The sequence below is a fragment of the Thamnophis elegans genome, chromosome 2, assembly GCF_009769535.1.
Source record: "Thamnophis elegans isolate rThaEle1 chromosome 2, rThaEle1.pri, whole genome shotgun sequence".
Taxonomy (NCBI): domain Eukaryota; kingdom Metazoa; phylum Chordata; class Lepidosauria; order Squamata; family Colubridae; genus Thamnophis; species Thamnophis elegans.
The window spans coordinates 75,949,033-75,969,594 of record NC_045542.1 but is presented as its reverse complement, the minus strand read 5'-3'; the positions used below and the strand labels follow the sequence as shown (position 1 = coordinate 75,969,594).

The following is a 20,562-nucleotide window of genomic DNA, read 5'->3' as shown; positions in this document are numbered from 1 at the left end:
AGTATGATTGGCTTGCAGGGCCAGCATGCAATAAGTTCACATGGTGCAATAGGGCCGGGTGTTTGTTAGTAGGATTCACTGGGCTAGAGATTTTTTTGTCTTTCACTGTGAGTTGTATTGTGTTGGAGGGAGAGGGGTACACGGCAAGGGAGGTCAGCCAATCTCATTGTACACATGTTGTACTCTAACAATAATTGAATTGAATTGATAAAGATTTGAACTGAATTGTCATGTTTATGTAAACAAATAAATACAAAATTATGCATATACCCAGATATATTATATGACAGGGGGAGGGAACCACCTTTGTACGGGCGCGTGGAGATTTCACTCTAAAGGGCTCAGTAAGGCTAACCAGGGGAAGCAGCACAAGCTTATGGCGCCGAGAACCGCGGCTTTTGCAACCGGCCATCGAGGCGGCTTCCGGAAGCGTCTCTGTCAGAAAACTTGAATTTCGGGGGCTGCGAATTGAAAGCGCATTCACCAACTGGGCGTTTCAGGCCTTCCTACAAGGGGCGCTCACACTGGAGCGAGCCAGAAGACGCGACCAAAGGACTTCCCCCTTTTGATTAATTAGAGGTTGCTTCGTTCGCCGTCGCTGCCTGCGATCCGCGCCGCGAAGGTCAAAAAAGCCCGCGGGAGGCACAGCCCGACGATCCGCTGCGCCTCTCCCCCGCCCCCCAAAAAAGACAAATCTCGGAAAGCGCGTTGGGCCCGAAAGCTGCGAACACGCCGGCCACTGCGGTCGAAGCATCCGGGGGAGGCGGGCTGGTTTCCGCCGTTCCGCGGCGCTTTCTCGCTTTTGCAGCCGCCGCCCGTCTTGTCTCCCCGCTGCCACCATGATGGCAGACTTTGCTCAGCCGCCTCCTCCTCCTGCCCGGTGGCTTTTGTTTCTTGCCGTAGCTGTAGGGGGGATGAGAACGGAGCCTTCCTTCGCTGCGGCAGGGGATGCAGCTCCGCCGGGCAAAATAGGTAGGCGTTGCTCTTTCATCGCAGCGGGCAATTCGCGGCTTTCCGTGTGGCGTTAGCTTCACCACCACCACCACTACCAGGCCCCCGTAAAGTGGGCTTCTGCGCCCAAACAGGCTGGAGCTTCCCGCATTTGCGCTGGGGGAATAGGAGCGTAAAAGCAGCGATAGTGGCTGAATGTTAGAGCTGTTCTGGCTTCTCCTAGGCTTGGCGCTTTGATGGCCATCCTGGAGCTGTCGTATTTCCGACACGTGCTTTGAAATTTATCCGGCGATGCCCTTTTTAAAAAAAAAAGCCAGCCCAATGGTAGGGTCGGTGTGTATATTTCATCTTTGCTTCTCTTATATGAATGCTGTGGGTGTATGTCTTGTGCTGACAGAGACACCAGAGGGCAGATTTCCACCCTGGGCAGCTGATGGTAGGACATCCCTTCACCCCTATGATTGATGCCTGTCAGGTACACGGGATCTACCCTACCCAGAATTGTCAGCAATTGACTGGGCTGGCTAGAAATTCAGAATGGCAGTCCCAACACACTGAGAGATTGAGGAAGCATGGTCTAACCATGAAATAGTTTTCACAGTCAGATACCAGTTTTGAAGTTCGATTGGAAATCGAACTACTGGCAGTCAGCACTGCAGTACTGCATTTTAATCACAGTGCCACCACGGCTGAGACTTAACCAGAAAAACTGTTTTATTCTTTTCTATATCCCTCGTTTATTACTTTTTATAAATAATTCAGAGCAGCAAATACACACACAATACTCCTTCTTCTAACTATTTTCCCCGTGAGAACAACACTGTGAGCTGGGTGGGGCAGAGAGAGAGAGTAACTGGCCTAAAGTCATTCAGCTGGTTTTCATGCCTAAGGCAGGACTAGAACTTAGTTTCCTGCTTTCTAGCCTGGTGTCTTAAGCACCAGAGCAAACTGGCTCTCTTTATTATTTTATTATATCCCTGCTGTTAGACCGAGATGTGGTTTCAGCAGTCCTCTGTTTCCTGGGAAACTGTATCTATTGGTTGATCTTTTTATGATGGTTCTTAACACACTTGCTTTGCCTTGGCAGCTGTGGTGGGGGCCGGAGTTGGCGGCTCCTCGGTGGCTTATTTCCTGCAGCAGCACTTTGGGCCACAGGTCCAGATGGACGTGTATGAAAAGGCTGTGGTGGGAGGTCGCCTGGCCACAGTTACAGTCAACAAGCAGTCCTACGAAAGTGGGGGGGCTTTCTTCCATTCTCTCAACTTACACATGGAGGACTTTGTGCAGCAATTGGGTAAGTGTGGTTGAACATTTAGATCAGGGGTGTCAAACTAGCATCATCACCAGTGGTGGGTTTCAAAAATTGTTCGAACCTACTCTGTGGGTGTGGCCTCCTTTGTGGGAGTGGCTTTCCACCCATGTGACTGGATGGGAGTGGCTTGCCGCCCATGTGACCGGATATGAAATTATGAATTAGTACTTAAGTCGGTCCAAGTAGCTATTCAGCAACTCTGGCATTGAAGCATGCAAGTCTTAAAGCTGTCAAGTTACAAGATCCTTGCACCGCTAACCCTTTAGAAAAAAAAACTAGGGGTCTTCAAGCCTGACAGCTTTAAGACTTGTGGACTTCAACTCCCAGAATTCCTCCTCCAGTCACGTTGGCTCAGGAACTCTGGCATTGAAGCATGCAAGTCTTAAAGCTGTCAAGTTACAAGATCCTTGCACCCCTAACCGTTTAGCAGTGGTGGGTTTCAAAAATTTTTGGAACCTCTTCTGTAGGTGTGGCCTGCTTTCCGGGTCCACTGGTGGAACCTCTTCTAACTGGTCCGGTAGATTTGACGAACCGGTTCTACTGAATAGGTGCGAACTGGTAGGAACCCACCTCTGATCATCACGTTGTCGTCACATGATACATCACTCCTTTTTCCCCCCCACTAAAATGGGGGGGGGAGCGTGTGATGCATCCGGCCTGCAGGCCGTAAGTTTAACACCCCTGATTTAGATATATGAACTTCAAGCTTGGTTTCTGCATATTCTTTTATTGCCTCTGAACTTGGATGGTATGGCAGATCTTTGGTTCCTCAGGCATGGTATATAGACGAGGTCAGGACTCATCATTGTTCTGTTACAATAGAGCTCACTCACTTGTTCTACTCAGCCAGCCTGTCATTTCCTGCCCAAACATTCCATTCCCATTTGTTCTTTTGGAATACAATTGAACTATTTGGGGGAGATTCCAACTCGGAAGTTCCCCCTCCCCCTTAAGATACTCCCTTTTTGTGAATGAATGGTGATGGTTCACTATGAATATATGCATTGTGTACATCAGGGGTAGTCAACCTTTCTATACCTACCGCCCACTTTTGTATCTCTGTTAGTAGTAAAATTTTCTAACCGCCCACCGGTTCCACAGTAATGGTGATTTTTTGAAAACCTAATGAAAATGTTTTTAAATAATGCCATGAATTTTTTTTAAAAAGTCAATTAAATTTTAAAAAAGGAAAGTCCTTTGGTATCAGACAAAACCCCTACCGCCCACCATGAAAGCTGAAACGCCCACTAGTGGGCGGTAGGGACCAGGTTGACTACCACTGGTGTACATCATGGCAATGTGCTTGATCCATGGGTGTTTAAGTATAAAGCAGCGCTGAACTGAAAGCCAGGATCAAACCACAATGCAACATGGGTCTCATCGAGTGACTTTGGACCAGTTCCTTTTCTCAGCCCAGCCTTCTAGTGGAGTTTGAGAACTTAAATTGAGGGGAATCCTCATATAACATGCTTAATGGTTCCAAAGTTGAGATAGCCATTCTTATTGGCCCTTCGCCTAGAGTTTGTGTTGTGGTCGTTTTTTAGTGAGATGGACAACTCCATAAATTTGATTAATAAATAAATCAATATATGCTAACTTCAGCTGAGCCTTTCCACTCCTTCAGAGGAAAGGTGGACTTTAAATATAATGAAATGTACATTAATGTACAATGATATATAATATCATGTAACAACTGTAGCAGCAACGTCCAATTATTAAATCCGCCTTGGTGTGAAACTGAAAATAGACAATCCTGTAATATTATATACTATTTATGGAACTTTATGGACTCCCCACTTGCAATCACACTCCGGGAAGCATATAGAGGTCTCACATCTCTCTTTTTTCCCCTTAACCACAACCTTGCTAGCTAAAAGTTGGGTTTGCGCCAATTGACTGGCACCTATCTTAATGTGTGATTTGGGCTGAAAGCAGAAGTGGGTTCCTACCAGTTCGCACCTGTTCGGTAGAACTGGTTCATCAAATCTACCGAACCGGTTAGAAGAGGTTCCACCAGAAAGCAGGCCACACCTACAGAAGAGGTTCCAAAATTTTTTGAGACCCACCACTGACACACACACATAGACAGACTCACACAGAGAGAGAAAGAGAAAGAGACAGAAAGGAAGAAAGAAAAAGAAAAAAATGAGAGATGAAAGAAAAAAAGGAAAAAGGGACAGAGAGACAAAAGGATGGAAAGAGAGAGAGAGAGAGAGAGAGAACGAAAGAAAACACATGGCTGGCAAGCCACTCCCACCAGGTCACATGGCTGGCAAGCCACTCCCACAAAGAAGGCCACACCCATAGAGTAGGTTCGAAAAAAATTTGAAACCCACCACTGGCTGAAAGTGATAAGAGGCAATATGCCATCAGGACAAATTAATTCTAGACACAGTTCTGCCAGAGTCCAGCAGAAACCCAAGTTGTTTTACTTTTAAATAAGGTTGGGAATTGTCTTTATTTTCCTAACCAGTCTTCACTGCTTTTTAAGATACAATCCGCTCTTGTAGATGAAGATGAAACATATTTTTTGTGGGTGTTTTGTGGTAACAAAATCTGGCCAGTGTCATGGAGCTCTGCAGTGCCAAAATGGAAGAAGCACAAATAAGTGTGATAACAAATGAGAAACGGTATTAAAAATCATAACTGAAAAAGATTTCTCAGAATTAATGCAAGTTAGAAGTAGACAGTAAAAGAGAGCAAGAAGGTAAACTCCTTTGCAAAGCCCATCATGGTAAAAAGGACCTTGTTTTCTGTTCTTTAGGACTGAAACATCGCCGAGAAGTGGCAGGAAAGAGTGCCATCTTCACTGGGGAGCAGTTTGTCCTTGAGGAGACAGACTGGTACCTGCTCAACCTTTTTCGGCTCTGGTGGCACTATGGCATGAGCTTTCTACGTCTACAAATGTGGGTAGAGGAAGTAATGGAGAAGTTCATGAGGTAGGCAACAAAGAGGCCATCACAGGGCAGTGAGAGAAACATGGGACCATCTTCCTTGATCAAATTTGCTTCTAGCCAGGTGGTAGCAATGTACTATAAAGGAGATTACTTTTCAAATTAGACAGCTATTTAAAGTTACAATGGCCAAAACATCTCAGGAAGTTATTAATGCGAGCGAGATTCGAACAGCTTGACATAATGGTCAGATATGGGAGGTTCCATTCTACCCTACAATGGACGTCTCTACATTTGCAGAGCGGCAGAGGGGGAAGACCTGGCTCACATCCTATTTGATTGTTGCCTGTATCCTTATACAAGTGAGAGACAGGTACCTTGGTCTATATACCAAACGAATGACCCATTGGGCTCCCCATATCAAAACAACTTACCTTATATGTGGCCAGAACTGGAAAATAACATTTAACACAGCACAGTGCTTAAGCAAAATGGTTTGATTGAGATTATCATATGTCAGACTGATTGGGGTAGGGACACCGTGGTGGGGGTGGTACAAAAATATAATTTTATCATATTTTATTTGTTTATATATTAAATTATTGTATTTTATTCCAATTTTATTTTAAATTGTATTCTATCAGATTTTAGTAATAATTTGTGTCTGGAAATCTTCACTTTGATATGGCCCAAGGGCTAATCAATCAAGTAAACTAACTAAAGGAGATTCTTAAGACTTCCTGTAAAGAGCATAGGACCGTGATGGCAAACCTATGGCACGCATGCCACAGGTGGCACATATAGCCCTCTCTGCTGGCATGCAAGCCATCACCCAGCTCAGCTCTAACACGCATGTGTGTGCGCCTCCCCCCGGCCAGCTGACTTTCAGATCTCTGATGCGCATGCAGGAGACACGCACCCATACCCAGGAGGTTGGGGGCGTACACGTATGCACGGGGGGCTTCAGGGAGGCTTGCTAGTCCCAAAATGGGCTGCAGCACAGAAGGCTTCAGGAGGTCTGCTAGGCCCAAAACGGGGCGTGGGGGGGGTCGCGCGCATGCGTGAGGGGCGGGGGAGCATGCGGGAGGTCATACACGCATGCGCAGGGGGTGGGATACATTGCATTGTGGGGGTGGGCACATGCGTGCATGCTGGCACACACTTCCGTGTAATTTTGACACGTGGGGACAAAAAGGTTAGCCATCACTGTCATAGGGAATGGCTTTGAAGGGCAGGACAAAGAGCCACTAAGATGGCAGCAGTCAGTTAAGTTAAACTTGAGCCGGGCCAAGGAATTAATTGAAGAACACTTCTAAGACAAGCCCCTCCTGAGTGCACATGAAGAGAGGGAGGAGGAGTCACCTTTTGCCTTGCAAAATCTGTTGCTAGAAATGTTGCAATAAATCTAACCCTGACCTACATGGCCAAGGTTCCTTAGTCAGGTCTACCTTGTAGGGCTGTCTTTTCCTAAGAGAGAAGTCCTGCTGCTCTAAACCCCCCCCCTTTTTTAACGACCTGCAGAATCTACAAATATCAGGCCCACGGCTATGCATTCTCTCATCTTGAGGAGCTCTTGCGTTCACTGGGGGGTGACACCTTTGTCAACATGACGCAGCGCTCTGTGGTGGAGTCCCTGCTGGAGGCCGGTGTCACACAACGCTTCATTGATGATGTCATCATGGCCATTCTCCGGGCCAACTATGGCCAGTCAATACTGGTGCCTGCGTTTGCAGGTGAGTTCTACCCATGTCCTGTGGCTCCAGCCTTTTTTCAGCAGGCCATTGCTCAGGCTTGGGAGACAAATATGTTGTAGGGAAGGCTGGTGTTTTACAATTTGGCTTGTTCATTCTCTTGACAGCTGTTCCCTCTGTACTTCTTTTTTAAGGGGCCATGTTGCTAGCAGGAGCACAAGGCAACCGATGGGCAGTCGAAGGCGGCAACAAGCTGGTGTGCTCAGGCTTGCTGAAGCTAACCAAAGCCAACATAATCCATGCCAGGGTGACAGCTATCTCTCTGCACAGTTCAGGTAGGCCAGACGCAAACCCATCTTCATCCGAGATTGAAAATGAGATCAAAAGATCTCCAGATAGTTGAGATTTTAAAGAGCTGCTGCAGGCCAGGTAAACATGTTAGGATGAATTGAATGATCTCACTTTTGCAAGATTTCCCCATTCGTATGGGTGCGCTTCAAATCCGGAAGACTGAACTTTAAAAGCTGTTTAGGACAATTTGGATGTGCTGCATATTGGAGAAATGTCGTTAAGAGATTCTATGAGAGAATTGTAGCACAAGAGTTGAATCAACCCTAGGACTTAATGGAAAGAAATGTAACAGATTTTCATTCTCTCGCACCTCTGGCTAATTCACCACCTCCAGAGTCTTTTATTTGCTTTTCAGGGAAGGTTCTTCAGAAAAAAACAACATTTCTGAGAGTGCCTTTACTGAGTGGTGGCAAGGAGCAAACACACTCATACACATGGTTCATTGTATTCACGCAGTATCCCCTCTGGTTTAATCCCTGAATTCAGATATTCAGATAATATCTGGTTGGAATGGGGCCGGCTTCGCTCACATGGACGCGCGCAGCATGTGCGAAAACATGCACAGTACGCACATGCATCATACCTGCCTGCGATGTCTCCGCAAGCCTCCGCAATGCTCCAGCTGCTCGGCGGAGTGTTGTGCAGGCACTGTATGTGCCATGTGCATGCGCGGAAGCCCCAAAGGCTTAAAGGATAGGTAAGGAGCTTGGGTGGGTGGGCCCTCCGGAGCACCCTACCGGAATGGTACCCGGTGCTCCGGGCAGGCTCCAGTACGTGTCTACTGCCTGCAGCCCACCACTGCCCGAGAGATACATGCAATTGAATATTGACCGGATACTGTACCACATGATCGGAGGAGGCCTACTTAGGCTGAACAAAGCATTAGAACCGAAGTGTCACAAAGCAGATTAGCATAAACTAGGTACCCCTCTTCAAAGCTACGTAAGGGCCACATCTGCAGGAAAACTCAGCGTGGCTGCTTTGCAGATTTCCGCAGTTGTTGTGGATATCTGTTTGTGCCCAGCTGTTCCCCTTTTCTGCAGGCCCAGTGAAAATGTCTGTACCTGTGAATGTGTGTGTGCAGATCACTGTCTGAGGCTGCTGAGTCTTCCGTGGTATATATAGCTAGTCCTCCATTTACAACAGTTCATTTAGTGACCATTTGTGACCATTTTTCACACTTATGACCGTTTCAGGGTTCCCATGGTCACATGATCGAACATACTTTAATGCGTTAAAGAAACAAGTTTCCTCTTTTTAAAGCTCTATTAGCTGCAATTCCAGGTAATCCTTGACTAAGACCAAAAGTTATGTTGCTGAGCGAGACAGTCGTTAAATGAATTTTGTCCCATTTTACGACCTTTCTCGCCACAGTTGTTAAGTGAATCATTTCCGTTGTTCTCAAAAGATAATCACATGACCCCGGGACACTGCAACCATCATAAATGTGAGTCAGTTGTCAAGCATCTGAATTTCGATCACGTGACCACGGGGACGCTGAAACAGTCATAAGCGTGAAAAATGGTCACAAGTCACTTTTTTCAGTACTGTTGTACCATCACTAAATAAACTATTGTAAATGAAGGACTACCTGTTAGCATAGGGGTGTCAAACACCACTGAATACCCAAGATATTAAACTTTAAGATATAAACATCAATAGCTTAGGTTATAAATTTATTATAAGAATTCTACATTTAACATTTTGGAATGATGTTGAGATTTTTTAAAAAAATAAATGTAGGAAAAAATGTGGCATTCCTGAACAAATAAACCCAGTTTCAACACAGAATATAATTGGCATATACTATGTTTTTCTTCCTAAAAGTATCTAGATAAATGCATATTTTGTCTTGCTGTTAAGAGGGAGCGTTCGTAATAAGGTTCCTTATAATGACTGTTTTTCTTAAATACTGGATAGTACAAAGTTGCCTGTCTTTTTTTAGTTGTGTATTTCTTTAATAGTCTCCGTAGTGTTCTGCGGAAAGTTACCCTCCTTGTTGCTGCTATATCATTTTAGGCCATTGTGGACTTGCTTTGAACTATCCAGCATCATCCTAGATAAAATATATACCGTATTTTTCAGACTATAAGACGCACTGGTGTATAAAACACACCAAGATTTTGAAGAGGTAAGTAAGGAAAAAAAAGTTTTTGCCTTGCCCCAGCCCTGCTGAAGCCTGCAGAGTGCTGCTGGGGGCTGAGAGAAGGCAAAAAAAGCCTCATTTTTTGCGGAAAACAGCCCATTTTTCAAAAAACTGGGATAGGAGGATGGGGCTTCCAGAGGCCAAAAATGGCTGTATTCAGTCTATAAGATGCACCAATACTTCCACACTCTTTTGGGGGGGGGGGGGAGGTGTGTCTTATACTCCAAAAAATACCATAGTTTTTGAATGAAATATCCCAAACTGTAACAACAGCAGATGTATACAACTTAACCCAATTATTTTCGCTTACCAAAGTCAAAAACTACAATAAATTTCCTTTATTTGTGACCAGTCAGGGAAATCCTGTCTCTGCCCTTTGATCAGTTCCTATCTGTTACTGTTAAGGGTTGTGCGAGTGCTTATTGTAGCTGGTTTAGCTAATCAAGTTGGTCTTCAAAAATAAAACCAACAGGCAATGAATGAGCTGCTGAAACAATGGATCAACCAAGAATCAGGGCAAACTATGAGGTCTTAGCAGAATTGTTTCTCTTTGAAATGTCATCTATTCAGCTTCTTAGATAATGATGGTGACTTGCTTGCTAGCTGTCTGAATTACTGTTTCCTCCCCCCCCCCTCCCGGTGCATTTTTATCCAGAAGGAAAACCCCTCTACCAAGTGCACTATGAAAATGAAGACGGTCCAGGTTCCAACTTCTATGACATCGTGGTCATTGCCACTCAACTACATGACAGCAAGAACAATATTACCTTTCAGAATTTTGATCCTCCTATTGCTGAGTTTCCTGGAACTTTTCACACCACAGTCACCTCCATTGTTCACGGCTACCTCAACTCCTCATACTTTGGCTTCTCAGACCCCAAGCTTTTCCCTTTTGCCAGTGTCCTCACCACAGAAGCTCCTGGCCTCTTCTTCAATTCCATGGATAACATTTGCCCCGTCAACTTATCTAATACCTTCAAGCGGAAGCAGCCCCAGGAAGCTGCTGTGTGGCGTGTCCACTCTCAGCATCCTTTGGAGAAGCAAGAATTGAAGATGCTGTTCCGTTCTTATTACTCTGTTCAGGTGACAGAATGGCAGGTCTGTCCTAATTACGGATCAGTCAAGAGCCTCCCACCAATTATCCTACATGACAGCCTCTTCTACCTCAACACCATGGAGTGGGTAGCCAGCTCCATGGAGATGTCTGCCGTGGCAGCCAAAAATGTGGCTCTCTTAGCCTACAATCGGTGGAATCGTGAAGTAGAGAAAATAGACCAGAAAGACTTAATGCACAAAGTGAAGACTGAGCTGTGAACTTAGGGAGCACTGCGAGACAAGACTTTATTGCATGCAGAGTCAAGTGGATATTTGAGGCTACTACTGTAAGTGCCATTTCTTGACTTGCTGTGTTCCAATTATATTGGATTGCAGCATTTGGAATTCCCAATCAGTGTAGTAAGAACTGCTGAGATTTGCAGTCCCACCCATCCCCAAATCTTCTAAGTTAAGGAATAAATTGTACTGCAAATTTAACAGAAGCAAAGCAGACCACTGGCAAATCTGTGTATTTATATGTTCATCTGTGTTATCTGTGTCATGGCAATCTCTTTAGCATAGCATCACTCTTTCAGAGAGTCTGTGAATTTATGCCACTTCTAGGTGTTCAAGATTCTTCTGTAATCGTGGAAGAGGATTGAAACCGAATAGTGTCATTTGACTTTTACTTTACCTGCTGAATCATATTCATACAGTCCAATTGTGTATATCACCCAACAGGCGACAACTTTGGATTCAAACTTCCTTCTTGTGTCTTCCTCTGCAGCCTTCCCAAATAATTTATACTGGACTGGACCTTGTACTTCATCTCCTAAGCTAAAGGAAATTGTATTTTTAGGATTGTATGAGTTCTTGGTTTTCCTGGTATCCCAACACTGTATTCCCTTGTGTTTATTACAAAGCCCCATGACGGTGAAGCAAAGGACTTTGTGTTGGAACTTTTACTGTGAGAAAAGCTAAACAGCTTAACGAATCATGTAACTTTTTATCCACTATCCTGATAAACATATGTGCACAATTAAGGCTGATCTGCCAGCTATCCCATGGGCCTTTTCCCTGGAAATAGATTAAGCATGCTGCCCGCCAGCATTTGGTTTTTTTTTAAAAAAAGATTTCTTTGATTCCCAAGTTGAACTAACGCTCTGGAATTTTCCTGAGTAGATTCCACAATACTCTAGCCATTTGATCAGGCCGATTCTGTAAATCTTGGAAAAAAGGACTGGATTTGTGGCTTGAATAAAATAACCCCATAAAATAGCTGTGTAGGATAAAGGATAACTTGTTTTTGCTAATTCCAGATGCAATCAAACGGCGACGTTCCCTATGTTTCTTTATAGAAATGGAAGAAAATCCTTAATTTCAATTGTTAGCTTATGTACAGTGTGGATATTGATAATGTTTTCTTTAATGAACTTTGTTAAATCAATGACCTGTTTGCAGATCCGGGTGAGCAACACACTTTATGACCAAGCAGCTAAATAGATGTAGGCCCAGCTACTCTGTAATGAGATGTATTTCACTGTGCCTTGAGTCATAGCCTTTAGCTGGCGGGGAAGAACTGAGAAAATGAAAATAAAGTTATCAGCTTGTTTCTTTTGAAGTTGTGACGTTCTGGCACATAGACAAAAATCTTAGATCGAGGATAGCAAACTGTTTGCAGCTGCTTGGCAGATCTGGAATGTTGGCATATTGTGAGTATTCTCACAAAATGTTTGCCACAGTCGATGAGGCTGGACTCAAAATATTCCATGGTCAGGGTGAACTGAGAAACTATTCCCGGTCATTCAGTTGATCTCACTTTACTAGATCAACTTAACACTTATCCTATACCTGAGTAGATGGATGGACTTCTAAACAAAGCACTAAGCTGCAGTGTTCATATGTAATGTTTAGAAAGACTTCAGGAGATTTTTGTAATTAATGCCTCTGGGCCCCACATAAGATGGAGGCAGATGAAGTTGGAAGTATGCCCATATTTTCGCTTAACAAAAATAATTAAAAAGAAAGGTGCAGCAGGGGCTTGGCAGGTACAAAAGCCAGTTGCTTACAGTTATATCAGTACTTCTTGGCATCTCACTGGGTAACTCCCTTTATTTTATTCTGTTGCTTCATCGCCGTAATGGCACTGCATTCCATCCATGAAAAATTGTTTCTGGGGAAACAGCTCACCTATGATTCAAATGGGAATCTTTCTTAGACTTAACGTACCAGGGTGGATTCCGGCCAGCACTACTGCTGGTTCACTCGTGTGCGTGCTTTGCGCTTGTGTGCATGCACAGTGCAATTACAATTGTTCTGTGCATGTGCAGAACTTAAAAACAAAATGGTAGCACCTATGGTGCCGGCTGGGAAACCAGTTCGGGGGCATGGCAGGCCTGGGTCGCTGCTGGTTCCAGCAACCTAGGCTGCCAAACCACTACCGGTTCGGCTGAACCGGTAGGAACCCACCACTGTTACATACAGAACCCAAGGATTGGACTCTGGCTCCTCTTCCTGTGGAGCAAACCATCTTGAATAAGGCAAGCTTCCTTTCTACAGAACAGGCAGCACTGATGTGTTTTTTTGTCTGCATTATAGCAGTTCTTCAGCTTATCCCACATCAGGATGTTTCCCAGTCATGCTATTGGAGACACCACCCTATACACACTGCAGGGATTGAATCTGGGCCCTTCTGCAAAACGACTGCATGCTCAGCCCCAGAACTGTGATTCCCCTCCATTGTGAAGGATAGGGTATTAAATGAGGTTATTAGAGATACTTGGGTCCATCACAATGTGTGTGCATAGTAGTAGGCAGGACTCTCTTGCTGCCTTCTCAGTCTAACTCTTGGTATGGATAACATCCTTAATGTTCCTCTAGCTACTGAATAGTAGCCTGTCAAACAATCTTGATTTAAAGAGCCTCTCCGATGCTCAACCTTCCTCCGTTGCTCAACACTTAGACTCGTCCTCTGCTATGACTTGAGAGGCAATGGAGCACTCTAACCTTTCAACTGTTGAGTAGGTTCTCATTGTGCTAACCCTAGTGGGCTTAGGCTTATGTTTTTGTGGACCCAATCAAGTATGCTTTGGTAATCAAACATATGAACTCTACAAAGTGTGGACACAGCTTGTTAGTTATGCCAAAGTGTTTTATATTCAGTGTCCCAGTACTGTGTAAAAAGAATGCTCTGAAAGGCATTTTTTGAATATATGAAGCCAACTGGGTGATTTTGGGCCAGTCGCTCTTTCAGCCCTAGGAATAATGTAATGGAAAACCCACTTATGAAAATCTTGCCAAGAAAAACTCCATGGAATTGTCCAGGTAGTTGCCAGGAATTAAAAACTAACTTGAACACACACACAACAATGACATACTGCTCTATATATTGATTCATCTCTAAAAGTTCGGTCCAAACTCAACTTTATAAGCTAAATTGACACTAGTCTGAAGCCCTGAAAATACATTTTAACCAATAATCTGTCTTCTGTTTTTTCTCTAAATTCCTAAGCAAACAAGGATGCCAGATAAGGAAAAAAAAATGGGAACTGTGGCTATAGCATCACAGCAAGTGTTATTTAAGTGAGAAAGTAGCTTGAACTGTTTAAACTGGACCTAAAGCATTAATGAGTAATTTGCCTGTATATATGTATAGCGATATACATACATACATACAGTATATATTACCAGCCTTCTTGAAGGTAATGCAGATATGTCAGCTGAGCAATAGCACTTAAACATATATACCAGTTCACAGTGCTTTATAGTCCTCTCTAAGCGGTTTACAGAGTCAGCCTATTGCCCCCAACAATCTGGGTCCTCATTTTACCGACCTTGGAAGGACGGAAGGCTGAGTCAACTTTGAACCTGGTGCGAGTCAAACTGCCAAATTGCAGGCAGGCGGCAGTCAGCAGAAGTAGCCTGCAGTACTGCACTCTAACTGTGCCACCGTGGCTCAATCGAGAGCAAGTGACTTCAATATCTAAAAGTACATTGGTGTTTCCTCATTTGGCAAAAAAACAGCAGTTCAGAAGAGCAAAAACAGTACTTTAGCCATAAGAGCAGGAAGTCCTGGGTCCTCAGAAGATGCAAGTGCAGCCCACAGCAATGGTCTCCATAACCATCTTGTACTCTTTGTGGCACTTTCTCTTCTTCCTGTGAGGCTTACTTGGCTCACACAGCATCCGTCGCACCGGGATTTTGCTATAGATAGGAATGCTGACCATGCTGCGGTCTTCCTGCATGGTGAAGGGATTGATGCACCCTGCGCACAGACAGTGTGCCTCTGGGATGTCAACTGGAACCCGGGATGCATCATGGTTTATCCTAAAGGAAAACAGGTTGACATTAAAACATGGATATTTTTCTTGATGGCCAGTAAGGCTGTGCAGGAGTCTGAATATGGAAATGAAAAAGTGATTCTTGACACCCATGTTTCTTTAAAGGAGCTCCTGCTTTTTCTGGGCATCACACAATGCCAGGAAAATACATTTGACTGAAAAGGTGCTGTCTTATGTAACATGCCTGCCCGTATACACTGTAAATCACTTTTTTTTTGTGTTGAATTTATGTTAAAAATGTTGGCATTTATGTTAACATAAATTCAACACAAAAATAGTTTGTCACAAAAGTGACTGCCAAGGCTCCTGGGTTGAAGATGAAAAGTGAAAGCAGAAGTAATATGCTCTGTCCCATAATGAGTAGACCAGGTTTCCCTGATACCAGAAACAAAACATTGTAAATCACTGTTTCCCTTTTAAAGGCAGAGGATGGCTGGGACTAGGATGATATCGCATCACTGGACAATATCCCAGAATAAACGGTGGCAAACCACAGCTACCAGTTGTAGCTCCCCAAAGCTTTTGTAAGGAAATGGCATGGACTTTTTTCTCCCATTAGAAAATTCTATTTTCCAGATAGGAAGGATATCTGCATGTAATGGGTTTGCTCATGGGAAGAATTATGGTTCGACAAGAGGGGCAGTAGAGCAAACATCTACCACATAGAAAATTGTTGCAATAGGCAATGTCTTCCACTTGTGGGAGCGCAAGCAACATTTCCCAATCTGGTACCTTCTAGAAGTGTTGAGATGCAGATTTCCAGAATTCCCAATTAATGGCTCTGCCAGCTAAGAATTCATGGAGTTATAATTCTCAGATTGGGAATGACTAACTAATTTAGATGAATGCCTTCTTTTTGAACAATCAGATTTGTTCCAGAAAATGATGCAATTCTATTACAATTATTTAACTAAGCTGCAGAAGTAAACAGAGAATTGTACCTCCATGGCCAATTCCAGGAATTCTCTTATGCTGTGACAGTTTCTTAGAACCAGAGCTGGGCTTAGAAATAGCTGCCCAGAAGCCCTTGTAGCTTAGGTGGCACGTTTCATGGCTATTGCTGCTGTTACTGACAATTATAGGTCACAAACTGGTACCTCTGATCCTACTAAGCACTGATGTATCATTACTGAGCCAGCGAAGCAACAGTGATTCCATGCACCACTGGAAATGATGGGATAGACTGCATCCTTTGCTTCCCATGAATAAATGAATTCAGTTCTTTTTCTTCTGGACCTCTTTGAATTTGGGATCTCCAGTTCTTAGTGGATGAATGAAATTACTTGTTCAATGTTCAGAAATTCAGTAAACTCACAAGCCGTTTACTGTGGGGAGGACACAGCGCTACAAACTCAGACAACCCTGAACATCATCTTGATCTGAATATTGGGCAGTATTGAATATTTTAACTAATTCAGGTTTGCTTATGAGTGAGCTGCAGAATCACCGCTGCATATAGGCTCTGCTAGTTGGAAGATTCAGTTTGATGATTCGTTTTTATGTTCATTACAAGAACAGAGACTCCCGGCTTAATGATATAACCGAGACTAACTACTAAGCAACACAATTGTAATATGCAGCATCAATATGCTGACTTACAATGGCAATTGTAGCCATTCTAGTTGTGCTCATTAAAGTTGCTTCATATCATCACTGTGACCTCCTGCCAGCTTCCCCATTGACTTTGTTGGAAGACAACAATGAAGGTCACAAATGGCTATCATGACTTTGGGATGCTATGGCTGTTGTAACTGTGAGTCATTTGCTAAGTGCCTTAGTCATGGGGAGTGCTATGACAACCATGGACCTTCTTCATTGTCATTGTAACTTCAAATAGTCACTGAATAAGTAGTCATTAAATGAAGATTCCCTGTAAGCCCTCTTTTATCATCAATAGTGCATGCTGCTGCTGCAGTGGTGGGTTACCACCTGATCACCCCAGTACAGGTTTACTGGTGCCTGCCGGAAGCACCAGGTACCATTCTGGCACGGTGCTCCAGAGGACCTGCCCACCCGCCTGCATTCCTTACCTGTATTTGAGCTGTTCAGGGCTTCCGCGCACCTGCACAGAGCATATGGTGCCTGTGTGACACTTCGCCAAGCAGCTGGAGCGTCGTGGAGGCATCACGGAGCGTGGCGGGTGGTAAGTACGCATGCGCGTGCTGTGCACGTGTGCTGCGCGTGTTCATGTGGTGGACGTCCAGTCCCATTGCACCATACTGGTTGCAATGATCCGGAACCCACCACTGTGCTGCTGGGGTACTTTTTGGATGTAGGACACACCTTTTGATGATGCCAAGATAGCTTCCTTCCTGTCCCTTCTTCTCTGTACAGTTCAAGGGTCCCAATGTACAATAATTAAACCAGTGATTAATACTAGTTCTATTTTAGGTTCTGTTACATCCTACTCTATCCCAGGTGAGTTGAGTTGGCTAATGCACCTGAAGCATTAAACTGATCACTGAAGTCTGGGGTTACATGTGGCTGCATTATAGTAAAATTCAGTTTTAGATCAAAGTTCATAATTTTGATTTTCCTATTTCAATTTCAATCTCTTAATAGCAGTCAAAATATTTTTACTTAGAAAAGCTAGGAAAATAGCACTGAAGCTGTTCCCAGGGCAAGATTCTAAATAAGAACACACAGTGACTGGACCATATACGTATGCTATTCAAATCCAATCCAGTTAATATATAGAATGAAATATAGCTTTGCTGTTCAGATGATCCTTAGCAGTCTGAGCAATACTAAACACAATTAAGCTACATTCCTCTAATCCCCAGAGGCAATAGGATTTCTCATATTTCCCCCTTTGTTGAATGAGAGGATCATCAAAACCATTTTTGGGTTCCAATAAAGTCCCAATTTCTACTCAGGTGCTGATGTTGGACCTCTTACACTAGAAAAAGTGAATATTTTTGCTGATGTTGATGGACCCACTGTACCCAAATCCCCTGACAAATTAATGTGTAATCTAAACGAGGCAGGGAGACTAATCTAAATTTAATCGCAAAATTCTCTCCTGAAGAGACAATTTGGTCTAGTAGTTAAGGAATCAGACTAGAAACCAGACTCTATGAATTAGAGTCCCATCTTTGACACGAAGCCAGGTAGCTGACTCTGGGCCAGTCATTCTCTCTCAGCCCTAGGAAGGAGGCAATGGCAAACCTGAGAGACCGCCTCCTGCCAATTACCTCCCAAAGACCGATTCGATCTCACAGGCTTGGCCTTCTCCGGGTTCCATCTGCCAGCCAATGTTGGCTGGCGATCCCCCGGGGAGAGCCTTCTCTGTTGCTGCTCCGGCCCTCTGGAACGAACTCCCCGTGGAGATCCGGACCCTTACCACCCTCCCGGCCTTCCGTAAAGCTACCAAGTCCTGGCTGTTCCGACAGGCTGGGGGCTGTTGAAATATCCAGCCCCGCTTCAATTGTGAATGTTGTGCATTTTTTAATTTTTTGTATTGTCTTATTTATTCCCCTTTCCCTGTTTTATTGTGAGCCACCCAGAGTCCTTCGGGAGTGGGCGGCATACAAAACTAATAAAACAAAACAAACAAACAAACAACAAACCACTTCTGAAATTTTGTCAAGAAAATTGCAAGGATTTTTCCAATCACCAGGACTCAAGGACTATTTTGACCATCATGTTGAGTTGACAATAGAATACTATAGCATCATAACTCTGACAAAGCTGAGAGGTTCAGAGGGAGGGGGAGAAAGAGAGAGAGGGAGAGAGAGAGAGAGAGAGGGAGCAAGGGGGGGCTCCCTCAGTTACCAAACTTTGTTCCGCCTCACCTATAGGCCCATGGAGACAAACTCCTCTTGTTCGACATCCAGAGTCTCAGATTGACCTGGCATTTACTATCCAGCAGCTCAGAGCTATTTCTCAGCTGGTTAACCATCTCCTGAATGCTCCGCTCATAATCCTCCACAAAGGTGTAGTCGGTGAGGGCCCCCAGATTTACCCTCAGCACAGGGTCAGGCGAGGATTTCTGTGCCCGCAGATGATGTTCCCTGGCTTTGGCTGAGCCTCTCCTTCCTTTTGTTCCTCTGCTTTGCTCTTTCGACACAGGGGTAGCATCCATGGCCAAGGAGAGGCAGAGAGCAGAGAGAAGCAACTGGATAGGAAAACAGGCAAACTCCATTCATTGCATGAACACAGGTTCTATAAACACGGCATTGTATTATGGTTTTAAAATGAAACAGAACCCTAGCAAAGATCAAAGAACAATACACATACCAACATAAAATAAGGTACAGTAGCAAACAAAAAAGATCTGATGTTCAAAACACAACAAAATATTGTTGAACATTTAATTAAAAACTAATTAATGATTTTTATTTCCTACAGATCAACCCATCCTCCCAATAAACTTTTGATAGTAACCTAAAAGTTGTTGTTGATTCACTCAGGATTGAGTTTCAGGACTGAGTGGCAGCTAGATTTCTCCTTAGTCAAAGGCTATCTCTGATAGTCTCAGGGTTCAGGGACGTTCTGCTCGAAAGCCTGTTCATTTCATTTCCTATTTGATTGATTTGGAACATTCCCATGTTTTCCAAGTTCAGATATTTTGTTTCAAGGCTCCTCTACAGAAAGCAATAGGAACATGAGATAAGCCCTGTTCCTTGTGGTTTCCCTCCCCTTTCTAGGACTACAAAAGAAGGTCCCGCTGAATGCTATCTATCACACAATCCCCAGAGCTATGTATTTAAAAAGAAAAAAAATGTTATAGTAAGCCTTTGAAGCAACCTTTTATCAGAATAATTAAGCTTTTTGTTATTTCTATGCTCAGTTTTTTTTTAAAAGCATTCCTATTGCTAAAAGTCTAATGGAGCGGATTTGTTTGAAACTCGGGGAAAAGAATTTGGATTTTTATCATTTCAAGCACATTGCTAACATATCAGCTATTCCCAGTTTGGCAGTCTCCAGATGTGACTGGAGTTAAGAGAATTTCCCAGCAAGAAGAATGAGAAATGCTGATCTAACACATCTCTGAGATAAGCCGCTAGTGTCCCCTTCATCTCTCCAACCCATCCCACACCAGCCCTTGCCTTCATTTCTTGCCTTTGTTATGGTGAAACAACAGTGCTAAAAGAAGAGCCACAGTGTGATGCCAAGGAGCCTGTGTTTTCCTGGCAAACTGCTTCTCCACATGTGTCTTTTTGGGTTGCTGGAACAGATGTGGATCTTAGGCACTTAAGGCAGACATCCCAGTGTACCAGCAGTCGTGTCTTTTTTTGTCCCTACCCCCACCGCAGGGGAGCTTCATTCTTTGATTTTTGTCTCTAGCTGGGTGGCTGGATTTTGTCTCCCCCACTTCACCAGGCTCTAAAAGCAATTGCTCATCCAGACACAGTTTATCGTTCCCAAAGCAAACAAGCCTGACAGATCATTAATTAGCAGAAAGTAAATAAAAGAGGCTCCAGGAGGGCCAAGCACCTACCAGCTTGGGAGCCCACTCCATCTCCGCTGAGGGTGGGTAAGCCAAGGCTCTGCAGATGCCTCCCTCTGCCGCAGAATGAAGTGAAGGCGATGGGGGCCGGGCGCTTTAAGAAGGAAAGCAACAACCCTTAATCTCTTCATCGCCAGGGAGGTGGGCCTGCCTGGCACCAAGGCATTTTCCCAGGATGCCAGCAAGGATGTTGACAGAAGGGACAACCGTCTGGGCTGTCTGCTATCCAGCAAGCTGGTTTCCCTGGGATTGGAACAACAGGCTAGCCACAGGACTGGCCTGCTTGATAGAATGGAGTGGAATGGAATGGAGTGGGGGGAGCATTAAGTAAATTATTGTGAAGGCAGATTTCCCTTATGGTGGAGGAAAGGACAGATATTATCTAACCAT

At 44.1% G+C, this 20,562-nt stretch overlaps 2 protein-coding genes across 3 annotated transcripts; one reads left to right on the top strand and one right to left on the bottom strand.

The window, feature by feature from the left end:
- Positions 1-339: 339 nt before the first annotated feature.
- PCYOX1L (prenylcysteine oxidase 1 like) lies at positions 340-12,001 on the top strand. The gene is made up of 6 exons (XM_032211463.1): positions 340-972; positions 2,039-2,245; positions 5,028-5,202; positions 6,679-6,890; positions 7,043-7,183; positions 10,001-12,001. Exons 1-6 carry the CDS (start codon positions 840-842, stop codon positions 10,657-10,659), a joined length of 1,527 nt encoding a protein of 508 aa, XP_032067354.1. The 5' UTR covers positions 340-839; the 3' UTR covers positions 10,660-12,001.
- A 2,265-nt stretch (positions 12,002-14,266) lies between these two features.
- On the bottom strand, positions 14,267-20,329 carry IL17B (interleukin 17B). 2 transcript variants are annotated; one of them, XM_032211230.1, is made up of 3 exons: positions 20,164-20,329; positions 18,515-18,837; positions 14,267-14,706 (listed from the first exon to the last, which is right to left on the bottom strand). In XM_032211230.1, exons 1-3 carry the CDS (start codon positions 20,182-20,184, stop codon positions 14,460-14,462), a joined length of 591 nt encoding a protein of 196 aa, XP_032067121.1. In that variant the 5' UTR covers positions 20,185-20,329; the 3' UTR covers positions 14,267-14,459. The 2 variants fall into 2 exon arrangements, with proteins under 2 accessions (XP_032067121.1, XP_032067122.1); XM_032211231.1 differs by lacking the exon at positions 20,164-20,329 and adding an exon at positions 19,107-19,162.
- Positions 20,330-20,562: the final 233 nt, after the last annotated feature.